The 17884-nt window shown below is 31.2% G+C and overlaps 1 protein-coding gene across 1 annotated transcript; it reads right to left on the bottom strand.

Moving 5' to 3' along the window:
• Positions 1 to 10494: 10494 nt before the first annotated feature.
• Positions 10495 to 16936, bottom strand: FK (Ergosterol biosynthesis ERG4/ERG24 family). The gene is made up of 13 exons (XM_021433862.2): positions 16735 to 16936; positions 16509 to 16626; positions 16348 to 16418; positions 15693 to 15749; positions 14896 to 14987; positions 14113 to 14160; positions 13712 to 13832; positions 13536 to 13582; positions 12736 to 12817; positions 11919 to 11995; positions 11700 to 11819; positions 10884 to 10958; positions 10495 to 10793 (listed from the first exon to the last, which is right to left on the bottom strand). Exons 1-13 carry the CDS (start codon positions 16780 to 16782, stop codon positions 10640 to 10642), a joined length of 1110 nt encoding a protein of 369 aa, XP_021289537.1. The 5' UTR covers positions 16783 to 16936; the 3' UTR covers positions 10495 to 10639.
• Positions 16937 to 17884: the final 948 nt, after the last annotated feature.

The following is a 17884-nucleotide window of genomic DNA, read 5'->3' as shown; positions in this document are numbered from 1 at the left end:
CCATTTTTTTAATTGAAGCCATAATTCTTAACAAAAAAAATTTAATCCAACTTTTCTAGTTTGATTGAAGTCATTGTTGCTTGATTAAAAGTTAGTGTAGAGATATTCAAAAATACCTAGAAATGATTTTAAGAAGAGGAAGAGTATAAATAAAATACATAATGTTTATAATACTGCAAGTAGTAAAAACACATAATGTTGCCCATAATAAAAAAAGGTCAAATATTTATCTTCTTTTCCCTAGGATTTGCAAAGAAAATCTAATACTCTTTTCTTCCCTAGAATATGTTAAAAAAAAAGTCAAATCCTTTTTTTTTCTTCTCTTGAATCTGTAAAAGAAATCCAATGTTCCTCTCTTCCCTAAAATTTTTTTAAAAATCTAATGGTATTGAATTTTATTTACTAATAATAATAGATTTTTTCACACATATCTTTAACAGTTTTTGAAAATTTAAGATTACCTCAAAAATGATTTTTAAAAAAAGAATAAGAGTTTACTGATAGGGAGAGGACATTCTGACTGCAAGGTATGTCGAGATTAGAGATTGTTGAAGAAAGTGAAAGCTTTTTTTGTTAGAAAGAATGACTTCAATTAAAAAGATGGTAATCTAATCAGCTTGAAACAATTAGTCTTTTTTTTTTTAATTTTTTGTTTCAAATCTCTAACAAATAATTTTTAGACATTTGAATGGATAAAAAGGAAAAAACTTAATTCCTAATCAACAATTTATGTTACATCATTTACGATGTGGCATTAACGTCATCAATATAACACGTCAACATGTCATGAAAGATAACGTGACATCAACTAACTTTTTTTACTCAACAGTCAGGGTAAATAACTTAGTTAACTCAAAATAAAAATTAAAAAATTATTTAAATGAAATAAAAAAATAGAAGTTAAATTTATTTATTTTTAGTATTGTTCGAGGGCTTATTTCCATATGTAACCTTTTATTTATTATTAATGAATTTTATTTTAAATGTTTGTCTTAAAAAATTCAATAATATCAAAGCAGATATTGTCTTTATTCTTTAGCATCTTTCTGTTTTCCTTTCAAATCATGAAATAAATTTGTGATCCTTACATCTAAAAAGAAATATTAAAATGATGAAAATCACACATTTGTTAAATTGAAAGTATTTCAAGCAGTTAGATTTAATAAGAATCTTTTCATTTATTATTAATTAATTTTAAATTAGATATTCATCTTAAAAATTTAAGAATATTTATCTTATCTTCATTTAACAAGATATTAATATTTTTACAACAAGTCAGTAATGATCATGATCGTTACATTAATATGAAGTTGACGAAGAGAAATAACTTTAAATCTTGAACCTTAATCATTCCAAAGTAATATCTAGTAATCTAAGTATATTGGTTGTTACGTTGAGAAGAATATAAAATAAATAAAATAAAAAAATAATAGTTTATATTTAAAAAAAATATTATTTTGATCCGTCAAGTATTCTTAAGGTATTGTTAAAATTTTAACTTTTAAGAAAAAGTAAGTCTACCTTGCTCAGGTCAAGTCTAACGCATATTCTAATCAGTAATTCGGGATCATCTATGAAGAAAAGGAGCGACAAAAGAATTCAAACAAATCATTACAATCATTTAAAAAACAAAAAATACTTAATTATTATTGAACATCGTGAATTTTCCTTAAGAGGTAGTCTGGATTTGCACAAAGAAACATCGGATGGCATTAAATGCTTAAAGATTTTGCGGCTTTGATTTGACAATAAATAATATCTTTTTGTGTCACTTGAAGTCATCATTGCAAAATCATCGGTTGACACCATGACTGTCATATGGAACAGTGAAGGAGTCTAGATTTGTTAAATGAAGGTTTAATATGAAACTATGTGCAAACATAAGAGTAAATTATCAGTTTAGGTATTTAATTTTTAAAATTTTTTATTTTGATAATCATTTTTTAAAAATTAATATTTTTATATATTATTATTTTTATTATTAATTAAGTCATTGACGGATTTGAGCAAAGTGACGTGAATATTCACCATGCTATATTAGCTATATTAGGATATTTCAAATTAATGCTGACTTTGAATTATCCTAAAATAGTAAGGTGAATATTCGATTTGAGAAAAAATATAATATTAATAGTTTTAGAGAGGGTTGAGTAAAAAAAAAAGATTTTAGAGAGATAGTATTTGTGTGTGTATATATATAAATTGCTCATTTCATGATTTATTTTTGAATTATATGAAATTTTAAGATGATATACTTGAAAGACATATATAAATGATATTCTAGCACCGAAGACAATAATCACATGGTAGATGGGCAAGTCATATCAACAAGGGCAATGCTCTGCCTTTTTTTCAAGATCTCATGTATTGAATTATGCAGATATTTGAGTTAATACATAGTTGCTTGTTACATGAATAAGTTCATTCAACATGATGCACCAAGAGATTCCATTGGATATTTCACTTAAGTCTAGGGAAGCAAATTCTCATATGATAGTTGTGTAAGTTATCCTTAAACTTAAGATCATTAAGTTGCTTATATGTGGAATGCTATGATTTGGTACTGTCTTATGTTATCTTAACCAAGGATGCTCAATGAGGTGGATATTGAGAATAACATGAAGCATATGGAGCTAAATAAATAATCAACATAAGACTCATTACCCTAGGTGATACAAAGGGAATATCTCATCGCATATTGACATATTTAACTTAAAGGAGTTCTTGGTCAAAACAAAATGAGGACTCAAAAAAGGAATACTTTAAATATCATTAAAAGAGTTAATTATTAGCATCAAGAGCTAATAGGGTAATGTCGTAAACAGAGTAGACATTGACCATGTTTTATGTCTTATTGTGATATTAGTTGATGAAAGGATATTAATTACATAGCAAGATTGTGCATTGAAGGGTTTAGTTAAATCACACTAACACTTTTTAACATTTGAGTGATCATGACACATTGCTAGATATCAATCTTAACCTTTTTAGATGAATTTGGAATTCGATGATGAATCTAAAAGAGTTTCATTCATCTATTCGATTTGGTTTAAGATTATAACTTATATTTACTGCCAACATATTAAAAATCTAATAGTTCACATATTTTAAGAATGACAAAGAGGCTTGGATTCAATGATTTAATTGAAAGAGTTTTATTAATTAGGACAATATTAATGTTAGCATTAAAGTTATGTTAAACCTACTAGGGTTAGGATTGCTAATGTTGCATATGAAATATAGAAGATTTTAAAAGGCAAACAAGAAAAAAAGAAAAGAAAAGTGAGAGAAAAGGAATCAGCACAATACCTTAAACCCTGGATATTAGCTTACTTTTAAAACCCTAGAAATTGACAAGGCCTTTTCTTTTTTTTCTTTTCTTAACTATCAACAATCCTTTGAGAAGAGGAATCAGCACAATACCTTAAACCCTGGATATCAACCTACCTTTTTAAACCTTAAAAATTGGCAAGGTCTTTTCTTTCTCTCTTTTCTTGACTATCAACAATCCTTTGAGAAGTGAGAAAATCAAGAGCTTCTCACCCTAGCTAACATTAGGCTTTATTGGCATAAAAAACCCCTTAATCTTTTGCGAATTTTTAAAGTCAAAGTACTTTATAGGTGTTGGTATGAGCCCTACAATTTAATCTATAGTTATATGAGAATCACAATTTAAGATATTCAAGTATGACATTTTGTTATTTATAACAACATTAAGGTAGATATTTATTCATAATTTTTTAATTTAATTACTATTAATACTTATGTAGGTAAAGCCCAAGGAACTACATATACCTTGCAAAGAAATTGTATTGTGATACCATTGTAAGATCTTATACATCAAAGCATTATTTCTAAAAGTTTCTGATCATTATATTATTAAGACAAGACATCAATAATGTGCAAAGATCGGCACGTGCTATGTTCTTTACTTGTGAAGTAAGCAATCGCTCTCATAAGTTAAAGTATAGAAATATTTAAAATTAGCATGTGAGTGTTTGCCATAGGAGAGCAAGTTTATTGAATATGACCTAACATGATAAGTGTATTTGATATCTCACTTTACTGTTTATGCAATATTTCTCATGTATCAATCATGTAACTACTTTTTAGACTTAAAACACCATGTTGTCTTATATGTGGAGTAGTACGCTTTGATTTCATTCCTACGCGTCTTACCAAGAATGCCAAATCAGGATGCTTTTATATATAATATGAAGCACACGAAGGCAAATGAGTGGTCAAAATAGAAATCATCACCTCAAGTGATTCAAGGGGAAATATCTCATTAATTCTTGGTTGATATTAGCTTAATCAAATCATTAGTCAAGGTATTGAGAGATTATAAAATGATTTTTATAAGTCTCTATAAAGCTAATGATTTAACTAAAAGAATATATATGAAGGTCAATAAGAGAAGGCATTGCACCAAGCTCCTATTATCTTTGAGATATATGATGATGGAATAAATTACACTAATAAATTATACATTGAAAAGTTATCAAAGAACCCTTTAACTCTCTTAACAATGGGTGGCAATGATACATTGCTAGATGTCAATATTGGTTTATGGAATTAATTGTTTAATTTAATATGAATTGGATTTATTTAAATTAATCAATAAAGATTAATAATTCAATGGCATTGCCAACATGTTAAGAATCTAATGGGTCACACACATAACGTTGCATTATAGATTAAATTGAGAATGTGATAATTTAAATTGGACTTAAATCATAAACTAGTTTAATTAACTAATAAAGACTTAATTAAAATGGTTTAATTAAGCACTAAGATCAATATTATAAAAAGTTATAATATTGAAGACTTATTAACAAACTTAATAAGTTAATTAACCTAGGTATAAAGTCATCTTTTCAACCACTTCTGATTATTAGTTTTAGTTTTACAGAAAACTAAGAACTTTCTCTAGTGCCTCCATCCCTTGTGAGAGCTTTTTGGAAAAGTTTCTTGTGTGATTTGACTGGAGACTGAGAGAGGAAGAAAAAGTTAATTTGTTGTCCACTTTGGTTACACAAAAGTGTGGTTGGAAGTTCCCACCTCGCTGAAGATTCCATTATAGATGTGTTTGCAACATTAGAGGCCAAGCGGTTGAGTGGCTCGGGTTCCTACACACTTAAGGGTGAACATGGGTTTTAAATATCAAGAAAATACTACTTGATTACGATATCATTTAGCACAGTAATTAATTTTGATTGCATTCTTAAAAATGTTCTGTTTGCATTGAAAACAACAAGATGATCCGAGGTAGGTGCGACATTTTATTTTTCTATTCTGTTGCATTTTCAATCTGATCATGACGTATTTAATAATAGGTCCTTGTATTATGGGGTTTTTGTCAATTTAGTATCTTTACTCCAAAACTGGTTTATCTTGTGCTTTGCGATTTTGTGCAATCGAGTCTCTACACTAATGCTCATCCAAATTAATTATTAATAGTGTTGATGTGACATTGACATATCAAATTATGCTGACATGCTGGTGTCGCAATGATACGTGACATGTTTGAAATTTTTTTTAAAAAAAAAATTCCCATATTAGTTTTTTGGTGCCACATCATAAAATTAAATTGAACGAAATTGTAAAGTACTAGGATTAATTTGAAAAAAGATCCATCATTTAGGAATTAAATTGGATACTTTTATCAATTTTTGTTTAGCATTACGCTTGTACCAAAAATGTACTCTTACACGTTTGAGGCTATTCTTTGATAATTAAAAACCATTAACTTTCTATTTGTACCAAAAAAAATGTACAAACTAATTACACTATCTTGTTTTGAGAGGTTAATAAATATTCTCATTCCACTTGAAAGTATTCTCATTTTATTAGAGTAATCCAAGTACATCCAATCAAAAAATACAAGGCAATAAAAAGACCTTGTAGTTTGACAACATCCACTAGATACCAAAAAACAGAACGTACATTACCCAATTCTTTCAAGAGGCTTATAACATCTGCCAAAACAAAAATCAAAGTAAAAGTATAACGTAGATATAATATCCACCTTTTACAAAAGAAAGGCATCCAAATATACGCAATATATACAAAATCCCAACAAAAAAAATGCAAAGATATCCAAATCATATATAAAAGTAGAGTAATGGCTGACTACTTGATATACAATTCCAAGACCTACGAACCCCAAACCTTTATATTATAAAAAGTGATTAACATGGATCGGCAAACTAAACCTCAACCCTTCACAAACCTAATGCTTATATCTAACATCATCAACCATTTTCTACAACCAATCGATATTAGAAAAAAAAAACCATAACCTAGTATCCGAGTTAGAATCCATGAAAGTGCAATACCGGAATTTGACTCAATCATCAAAGATTTCATACCTTTCCCCGGAAAATCAACATAAATATGTAAAGCATTTTGAATCGCTAAAATTTCAATACAATTAGACTCTTGTTCACCCAAAGGACAAATCAAACTCAACACATTACCCAATCTATCTGTAAGCACTCCCTCACATCCCGTCGGATTGGGTTTCCCTTTAGTGGATCCATCAATATTGAATTCCAATTCATCCTTCATGAGGGGAACCCAAACAATCCCTATTCATGGGTCATTCTCCATATTGGGTCTATTAAGCATTCGAGGCATATTCCACCATCCTATTTCTTCTCCTTTTTAAAAACATAAATAAATCGAAAAAGAGGTGTCCCAATCTTTTTTCCTTTGTCATTAACCAAACAAAATAGGACAGTGGTCTGAACATAATCTCTTTAAACCCTTTTGACCTAAATCCCTAACATTCATCATCCACTCTTTCGATAATAAAAATCTATGTAACTTACTTTTCACCACCATACCATGTAAAGTTCTTCCCTATTAGTGGAAGGTCATAAAACTCTCCTCTACCAAGATAATAAATTACAAAGTATATTTAATCAAAGAATATAAATTACATCATTTGAGTAACTCATTCTCCTTATTCACGAAATGCAAAAATTCATTGGCATAAAATATAGATGTCTCATGAATTAACTTTAAGACATCAAAATGGAAAACTTATCTAATTTTTACTATTAATTTGTTCTACCAAAAAAATCATTTGGATATTTAAAACTTGTCATCAATGACATTTTCGAAAGTCGGTTTTGCCATTGGTTTTTTTTTTTTTTTGTATTTTTCTTATTGCGAATTATGTCAACTTCATAATAACTTTAAATTGTTAGAAATTTGACAATAAGGAAACAAGAAGAAAAGAAGAAATTAGTTTTGATGTGTGGAGAACTATTGTTTTTTTTTTTTTCAAAGGCTATTATGCATCGAAGAAACAACAAAACCTCAAATCTCTCTAAGTAAAATTAATGAAAACGATTACATACAAAAATGTTTTTTATATACTTGATGGGAAACAATTCTTTTTATAGGATAATTCTCAGTGAACAAATGTTATTTTTTATCAATGATTAAATAGAATTTTTTTTTCTTGGTGAACAAATACAACTTTTCACAATTAAATTTATTTAATTTATGAAAACTAAACTAATTTATCCCCAATATTAATTACAAGGTCCAAATATATTTCAAAATACTTCATCTTCCATTGTGGAATATAAAGAGGTGGATCAATATTCTTAACTACCAATGGAATAATCCTAGACAAAAACGGCTAAGACGAAAGCATGAGCTAAGTTAGTTAAACATACGTTCAAGATGACCTTGATATTAGTTTGGATCCTGTATCTCCATTCAAAATATTTCATTAATTTTTTTACTTAATGAGATTCAAAGCACACCTAGTCAGTGAAAATAAGCTCCATCTTTAAAAGAAATTTCCTAGGTAAGCCTCTTTCTATAGTTTTCTTTGTACAGTAGGATATGAAATCAATCTATTTAAGTATGACAGTGGGTGCTTCCATGGGTATTATCAAAGGAGTGGAAGAAATTGAACTTTAAACTTCAACTTCTCAAACCACATGGTGTATATATATATATAGATAAAATGTTTTATCACATATATTGGATATGAATGGTTGAATGTGATGAATGAGACTCAAAAAATAAGTCATTTATTATTAACAGTCTGAGTTTATGCTTTTTAGTGTTAATGATTAAGGATCAAAAGCCTCTTGGGTGAATAATACTTGCCTAAACTTGCTGAGACTTAATGCTTTATCACTAGCTACTTGTATTAATTTGGTTTCAACCGACTCTCATCAATTTGGCTTAAAAAATTACTTAAATTTTCTCTATGATGCGTTCTCAAACTTGTGTAAACAAGAATCCTTATATGCCTTCAAAAAGCGAACTGGATCTCGAATAGTTCTTATCAATAAAAGCCCATCTTATTAGAATTTTTTAACGGATGAGTTTTTGAATAAGTTCGAGTTTAAATTAATTTAAATTTGATATAAACTTTCGAAAAGTGAATTGGATCTCAAATAGTTTTTATCAAGAAAAGCCCACTTCATTATAATTTTTTAACAAATGGATTTTTGATTAAGTTCGAGTTTAAATTAATTTAGGTTTGATTGACTTTATTCAAATTCAAATAGAAAAGAATTAGACTTAACTTTTGTATCTATGTTCACTCAGTTGATCAACACTTATCTTCAAACTCATTAAATTACCAATCATACTTTAAAATTTTTCACAAATGACTTAAGCTTTAATAATATTAATAAATACTTAATAATTTACTGGGAAGTTTGAGAGATAAAGCTAATAGACAAATATATATATATATATATATATATATCAAACACAACAAATTGTAACCACAATTTCGTAGTAAAAAACTAGCCAACTACTTAGATGTGTTGCTTGGTCCTGTCCGTCGCTTGTTCCTGCATATACTGCACGGTTAAAAAACAAATTCATGCTTTCAGCTTTTACTTAAATGGTATTGCAAAGTTAAATCTACTCAAGGTGCGTTTGATATTTTATAATATAATATGATTATAAGTAATATAATTGTAAATAATGTAATTATAAATAATATGATCGTAAGTAAACTAATATTGTAATATTTTATATATAAATAAAGTAATAATTAAAATATAAAAAAATAACATTATAACGTTTGATTTATAAGTATTTTATTAAAAATATAAAGTTAATTTTCAAAATTATTTTTATTTATTGAAATGTAAATTTAATATACTAGTATTTTTTATTATTAATTTTTATATAATATTATCTCTTAAATATATTTTTAATGTCATATATGTTTTTTATGTTTGTCATAATTTTATATATTTTATTTTTATTTTTTAATATAATTTTTTATATTATATATTTTATTTTAATTTTTTTAAATGATGATATAAATTTTATTAACAATCACTAAGACTACTGAAAATAATTAAAAAAATATTTAAAATTTATATAAAAAATAAATTATAACATTATAAAATATTTTTAACAAAATAACGAAATTGAAAAATAAAAATATTTTTAATAATGTTGTAGTATATAATACAATTTAATTATATTGATTTTAAACTGTAATCATATTATATTTATTAATTAATATAATTACATTACACTTATTTGTTACTATAATATAATTTAATTATTTTAAATAATATATTTTTATTTTCTCCATATCTAACACTATCTTATAATAATTATCAATAAAACCACATAAGTCATTGAAGAGATATCAATGCCAACCCGTGTCTCATATTTATTTTAGTAACTTTACAGCAGAACGCAAGCGGAAAAAAGAAAGGGCAAAGGGGGCATGCCTTCCACAGTAGTCCCTGCTTGATGATAAGGACGAGAAACCATCGATAAAAGGACCACAGAGGCTGACGAAGGGGGACCACCTCCACCACTTTTCTCATTTTGTCTCCACATTTGACTAAATGCGAAAGCCAATGGACTCTTTGACAAAGCTTTCTCAACTACCGAGCAACCACACCAAAGCTTTTTATAAAAGAACATAATAGTAATGGCTTGGATTTCAGTCCAGAATCTGAATGATTTCATTAGTGGAAATCAATGACAACAAAGAAACATAGACAAGCAAGGATACCAACACTTATGATTCGCACTACCACCAAGCATCAGATTCCTAAAAGGTACAAATATCAAACCAAAAAGACAAACAAAACAATTTTATATTGTTTTCTTGTATTCATTAAAATACAACAGTAATAATCACTTTTCATCCCTTGCCCAACATGCTTATACTTGCTGCCATCTCCAACTCCAAAACCCAAGACCAGAAGCTTTTTAGAATGTTGAAATTGCTACTAAAGCAATGGTTCATTGGTCATCAAGGGAGATCTATAATATATATGGGCCCAAACATACTTTCAATCTTGTGAGGCCTAATATGATAGTGTCTCTCCCGAATCGTGGATCCATCAGAGCAGAATCCTTAAACCAAATGCTAGTATACGAGTTGGGGTTGTACGTGGAGTTAATATGTTCAGAAAAGGTCAGCTTTTATCCTACTTACAGAGTAACAAGCGATCATTACAAATTGGGGAGTGAGGCAGATTAAAAAGAAAAAAATCCAATTTGGTTCTTGTCCTGCTTCACCCAAATTCAAGCTACATTCAGGAATTTTAGAAGTTTTTGTTTTCACGGATGACTAACTATCAATAATTAGATTGCACAACAGATTTCCAGCAGCATTTTGTGACTAATACAAATAGGGAAATATTCTCCATGGAACAAGTCTGCAGTATTCTGCCCATATTTCTTTGTACTTCTCTGCACAGCGGGCTTCATCTCTCCTTTCTCTCCATACCAACAGAATGAAAAGATAAATAGGGTAGAAGTATGGAATGGGGGAACTACAAAAATCCAGCAGGGAAACGGTTTTACTAAATAAGAGTTTAAGACAAAGGATTACATCAGTTTATGGTGCAAGAATTTGAACGAACCTTATTCCACAAGGTAAACTGAACGACAGTGCCAGCAACAAATCCCCGAGGTAATTAGAGTGCCGTGCAATTCCCCTTTACCGGAATAATAACATTAGCATCAGATAAGCATCAAGAGAATTGGACATATCACTACAGAAGATAGTTTTTGCCACAATGATGACTATGGGCTAATAATCACAATGTATGATCTGAGTGAAAAGAAAGAAATTTGTTATTTGCTAGTAAAAAGGCTAGGAATATGAATCATGATTTTGTACAAGGTAAACTAAAATGTGATGCATAAATGTGTGTCATTGCAGTTCCAGCTTCCACCCTAGGGTACAAGGAGTTCCAAGAGCCAAACCAAGAGAAGGAATTGGAAAGAGTATAAATGTTTATACTGCCTTCTTCCACACAATATTTGAAGCTATAATCCATGTTGCATGGGGATGGGTGTGAATGTCAGACATGGATATGTATCCAGCGATACTTTCAGTGATTCAAAAATTTTTCTTTATAATTGAAAGCTTAAACCCCCAAACACATACTCATGTGAGGTGTCAAATATGTCTCCAACACGATTATATCACACATTCAGGGATGATTGATATGTCTGTAAAAGAGAAACTTGATATAGAAAACTATAATATCATTTAGATTAAAAACCAAGCTCACATTCCTTCTGACCACCAGCTATCAATCTAAATATTACAATTGCATAAGAAGCAATGGAAGTTTATTTCTCAAAAGTTCTAGTCCGGACAAATCAACAATAATATAGCAATTATGTCAATGACTAGAAGCATTCACGATGATTATAAAAGGAAATCTTACCAATAACCAGAAGCAAGCAGCTTTCCCCCAATAACCTTTGGAGGCTTACCCCATATAAGTGCTTTGGGATTCTTTTTGAATATATGCTTTTGTTTATTGGCTCCTCTAAATACAAGATACCTGCCAAATTTTTTGAAGAAAGATATTAATCAAGAAGATTGGGTAAAAAGTCAAGACTAAATGGGAAAACAAATATCCTATATGTTGGTTGGGAGTTACCCAATCAGAAAAACCAAGCAATTTGCTATTGCAGCAGCTGTTGTCAGCTCCACTTTGTTATTCAAAAGCCACCAGCCCTATAGCAAAGGTGAAGATGAGCAATTTACAAAAAGTATCTAAATTGATATGATATTCTTGATCCAAAGTGCTGAATATCTCTTGAGAATCAACGAGAACAAATATGTCACTGCAAGGATTGGTTTCTTTTGTGTAAATCCTTTCAATAGTTAGTTCAATGATTCAATGCATTATATAATGGGAAAACATTCTCAAACAGCCACAGCAATAGTAAATACAGGAAATTGCTACATTATTAGCTGATCACATTCTCTAAATTGGAAGCAACAGGGGTGATTCCAAAACAACAAAATTAGAGGAGGAACATTGTAGTACTCAACTCTCTCTGCGATATGAAAATGAATTTAAATACCTTCAAAAAGTTATGGGAATAGCATAAAGCATGTAAAACTTTCATAAGCTGATTCTGACCGCAGCACTCATGTACTAGATACAGGAAAAAAGAGTACTGTATTACCATCATATGAACTATGTAAAAGACATCATGACACCATCACTTCCAGTCATCTTTGAAAAATGATGGCAACACTAGAGCCTGCATTCCCTAGCTATACTTGAGCAATGCATAAAGTGGAAGCATTCTATTATTTCACAAGCAAGAAAGAAATCCATTAATTATTCCATAGGTCTCAAAATTTCTCTAATCCAGTTTAAAATCACAAGATTATGAAGCTCACAGAGTCCAATATGTGGTGCAAATTGCCAAGAAAGGTTTTCTATCTAAGCCATCATTACATGCCTGGATGCTAAATGTGAAAGGAATCCACACTAGATCTCCAAAGACCAACATAAAGCCCAATCTCTCAGCAATTATGTCCCAGCTGTAAAACACAACCAGATATAAATGGGTCAATTCAGTTGGTTTAGCATACAGAAATGACCAATTCAACAACCATACCTAACTCAGGGAATGAGACAAGAATGGAAAGGAGGGAGGTAATTGCATAGGAAACCATAGTTCAACCAGGAACTTCTAATTCTCAATTCAAAATTTAACATCAAGTACAAGGCAGGCAGGCAGCTATTTACAGGCTAAGCTTGATATCGAGAACAGACAATTTGTTAAGTTCAGCTTGGTTTTGCTTATGTAGCTTGACTTATGTTAGTTTGCATCATGTGAAAAAATTCATCTACTTTAAAGGTTTTATTTAGAATATCATGGGTGATTTACATTAAATGACATGTTATATTTACATTAAATGACATATTATATTTACATGAATACCTTGTCATCTACAACTCTTTAGCACCATGTGGGTAAATATTGGGAACTAATGTGAATAACTACTTGCAACAAAGCTGAACATTAACTATTGGAGCTTGGTGTCTAAAGATTACTTTGCTGGTCAACAGGGGGAATTAATGCTGATAATTTCTTGCATCAAAGCTGACCAATATCAAGAATAATGCCCTTACAGGGAGCCAAAGTCAAGAATAGCTATCAGCTCTGACATAGTCAAGCTAATGATTGGCATGATAGAGTCAGTATAGGAAAGAAGGTTGTTCTATGATTTGTAGCATAGAGGTAATGGCACTTACGTGGAAGTCATGTACTCCTCATGAACAAAATAGTCCAGAATGTATAACTGGTACAAAGATGTATGAAAAGAGGCTACTTAGTATTGGTATAATACATGTAAGACATTTTCTCAGGAAAAAAAAAGCCATGCAAGATGCAAAAAGGAAAAGGGACTTCATTAGAACAACCAGATTACCAGACAGAATAGCTGGTAGAGAATCATCGATTGGCTCAAAGAGCCATCTTGAACACTTTTTGCTAGAATTGATAGGTTGATAAGTAGCCATCCCATCATTCCAGCTCTAACAAAGAAGAATCTACAACAGATGATTCAATCATCACTAGAAGCAATATATTCATCATAGCATAGAAATGCATATATTGTGTTGATCAGTGATAAGGAGGGCAAAAAACCAAGATTATAACATGGAAATAATCAACGTATGAAAGCAATGACAGAAAGCTAAACTCCTGGACAGACCACCAGTTGTCATTTACAAAGTGCAAGAAACAAGAGAGTTGCAAATTATATGTGCTTATATCCTAGTCCTATGAAGCAGAAAATATGTGGAGAAAATTGAAAAATGAATCACATACTTGAGATCAACACCCAAAAACTGAGGATTCAGCTGTATTCCATACCACCTATAAAATGATATAAAAGCACAAATACCAGGATCATAGATCAATATATTTTCTTGTTTGTTCAGAAGGCAACAAAGAAAAAGGAAAAGTAGAACCAATTGACTTGTAACAAAGCAAACAACACAAAAACTGAATCTATCATTTTTAAGGCAACAACAATCAAAGTAAACTTGTTAGTCATGCAACTGTTAAATTTTATATAAAGGGAGATAGATAATCAATGACAAAACATTACTTAATGTGTATTTATTACAAAAAATAGATCCGTAGTAATTAAATGATGTTAAATAAAACTAAAATTGAAGGTGATTAAGCGACAATCATCCTAGCCAAAAGAGGGTTTCAACAATCCAAATTCAGAAATGCATGATAGGAAGAGCCTAATTTTTTAATTCTTCATAGGACATCAAAACTATATATTACTGAGTTTGTCTGCTCATGAAGAAGACATTCTATCTAAGGATGGTATTAAGGAAGTTCTGGAGGGTGACAACTTTAGCATGCCTCCATATCCTGGCTGTTCATTTTAAAATAATATACTTAAATGAGACAAAATCAACATATTCCTGTCATGCAAGTTACAAAAGCCGTTAAAAAGATGGGCAGCAAAATATTTACACAAATTACTTGCTAAAAGCCTATACCCCATTAAAAACGAATTCTGTAAGCCTGTTTCATTATTTTACTAAAAAATTGATATGTCTTGGAGTTATAAACATTTGTTAACAATAGTACCAGTCATGTATTAGGTTTCCTGTGATGTGAGGCTTTAGTGAAGAACCTTTACTGCAGGACCTGCAGCCAGCAGCATAGAGTGCTAACATCACCTGACAAAAGGAAACAGAAAGCAAAATGGAAAGACAAATTAAAGAAGAAGAAAAAAAATAATAACTCTACACCAAGAAAAAAAGGCAGAGGGAGAAGACTACCGTATAACAGATAGCCTAGAGCCATGCGTCAGACTTCAAAGGCTACTTCACATCATATGGAACAGTAAATTCTGAACCTTTTACTTTTAAAATAAGAAGCACAGAGGAAAGCTAGACCTTACAAGATGGAATGGGGACAGGATAGTAATGTCCATAAAGCAACAATTATCTCTTAGTCGCACCCCAACTAAGTATTAGGAGAAAACTGTTTTCTTCCACAGGGACTATCTTTCCTCTAAGCCATAGAGTTTAAAAATCAACTAAGTTCACCACAACAAATTACAACCCAGCAGGATGTTCCTGTTACATTTTTCTATCAAAGTCTGAGTTGACCTATTTACACGTGGAATGGAGTTCTTCATGCTTTGTGATTTGTGCATGGTTGAAATAGTTGCTTTACGAGAGGATCTCACCAAGCCAACAAATTGAAATAGACATTCCAAGATTTAAAACATGTCTGATGCATGAACAACCAAGTTGCATTTAGAAATGTGCATGCTTCCACCAGTATTTATTACACTCTACAGAGTTATCAGTACTTCAAGCAAATAAAGGATTACTGTATCCGTAGAACAACCTATCACAAAATTGACAGCAACTTACAAGAAAACTGAATATAAGAGTTGCCGATAACAGCTCAAATCCTCTGTCTGATATCACCTGCAAACATTTCCATAACAACGGGCACATAAATGCAGTCACATTAGAGTGGGGAAAACAACCAAGTTAAAGATTTTCATTGTTTTAAATCTCAATATATGTGTAATATAAAACAAAAAGATATGATTTCTCTGATTGCTTGCTTCCAGGCTTTGAATGTAATATGTCCAGATTAGCAGTTCAACAAACTACAAGGGAAACAAAATAATATAACTGCAGATATAATAGATGAATACCTCTCCACTCAGTTTTGAAGCATGCCTTTCAAATCAGTTTACATATACAAAATGATAATAAATCCATGCCGAAAATTGAGAAAAAAAAAAGTTGGTGTGTTCAATCTTTGAGCTGATGACACTTAAATTCTAGCCTCAGTTAGTCAATAGATAGCATATTTGAAATTCATAAACGTATGTTTAAAATCCAAACCACAATTCACTAAAAGTGCCATAAAAAAAACACTCAAACACTCTTTCTCATACTAATATTAGCATAAATACAAATAGAAGCTTACCAAAAAAACATTCAACCATAGACAAAGACATAACAAACAAATGCATCATTTCAATAAGTAAATTGCAGACAAATACATACATACCGTGGGTGATACGAAATTCATCTTCGAACCGATCCCGAGCAGCCCAACTAACAAAACAAGAGCTAGAAATCCTATGCATTTGGGAAAAAAAAAGAATTAGAGAAACAAATCATATTGCATAAAAAAATAACTGCTCTAAGTATATCAGAACATAAAGAGACCATTGCAACGGTAATAGAGACGAGAGCCATCTTGCAAGGTGACTCCAGGGACAAGTTTTCCAGGTAAAATAGATCCAGCAATAGCTAAGTAAGCAAAGAATATTGCCAAAACAGCAACCTACAACAAAAAAAAAAGAGAGAGAAAGAAAGAAATTTATAAGTTTCAAGAAACCTAAACAATGTATTCGAAACAATGAGGATTTTCTTCATAAAAGGAGTTGGTTACAGAGTTCCAAGAGGGAATTAAGGCCTGTAGAAGATAACCCAGATCCATTTTTCTGATATTGATTGAGTGCTGAATCTGCTTTCGAAGGAATTATTGAGCTCTGCCTTATTTTTCCCACTCTGCTGACTCCAGTAGAGAGGGACCGTGACCTTCAATTATCAAAATGTCACCCAAATGTTCACGAAGAAACTAACATCTCTTATCTAGTGAAATTATCAAAATACTTTCAATTCAAAGTAAACTCCCAATTTACATGACCATAGGATTAAAAAAAAAAAAGTAATTTACGAGAAGCATAAGTAAAGTTTATCTTTTACTTAACCTAGAGATAGTGTCACGTGGCCACAGTCCAGACCACCAGGAGGCCCAAGAGGTGCCAGCCCAGTCCAGACCCACCTGGAGGCCCAAGAGGGTGCCAGCCCAGTCCAGTCACACCAGGGGGGCCCAGAAGGGGTGCGGCCCACGGAGGGGGGCTGCTGGAAAATTCAAATTTTCCCTCCCAACCGAATTTCTAGAACCTTCCAAAACTTTGGAGGGAAATCTTTTGGGGGGGAATACTTTGAATTGAAAACTTTGGAGGGAAATCTTTTGGGGGGAATACTTTGAATTGAAAACTTTGGAGGGAAATTTTTGGGGGGAATACTTTGAATTAAAAACTTTGGAGGAAAAGTGGGTGGGGAACCTTGACTATAAATAGCCCCATCCACCATTGTGTAAATCATCCATTTTTGCATCCATCTTGCATCCTTTGTATTTCAATTCATTCAATATAAAGAGTTTAGTTTTTCTCTAGCATTCTCTTCATTTTTTCTTTCCTTTGTTTATGCAAGCTTGCTTGCTGGCTTAAAGCCATTGTGCGGGTGTTGAGCGCTTGTCGGGTGAGTAAGGCTTACTTGGGTTCTACTGCCGAGCTAAGGGCTGAATCCAAGGCCGCACGAAGGTGGTCTTAAGAATCGCCCCGTGACAGTTGGTATCAGAGCCGTTGCACTCCAGGTGTTCGACAGAATTCCCAGAGTGTTGCGATCCAGGTGTTCGACAAAATTCCCAATCCAAGTGGGAAGTGTCTGCGACCCAGGTGCTCGACGAAATTCCCCAAAGCAAGTAGGAGGTGATTGAAAGGAAGGAATGGCCACCAGCGGATCAAACATGC

Source organism: Theobroma umbraticum, unplaced genomic scaffold (assembly GCF_002168275.2).
Source record: "Theobroma umbraticum cultivar Fairchild unplaced genomic scaffold, ASM216827v3 scaffold_86.0, whole genome shotgun sequence".
NCBI classification, from domain to species: Eukaryota; Viridiplantae; Streptophyta; class Magnoliopsida; order Malvales; family Malvaceae; genus Theobroma; species Theobroma umbraticum.
The sequence above is the reverse complement of the archived record's forward strand: the minus strand, read 5'-3'. Positions and strand labels throughout refer to the sequence as shown.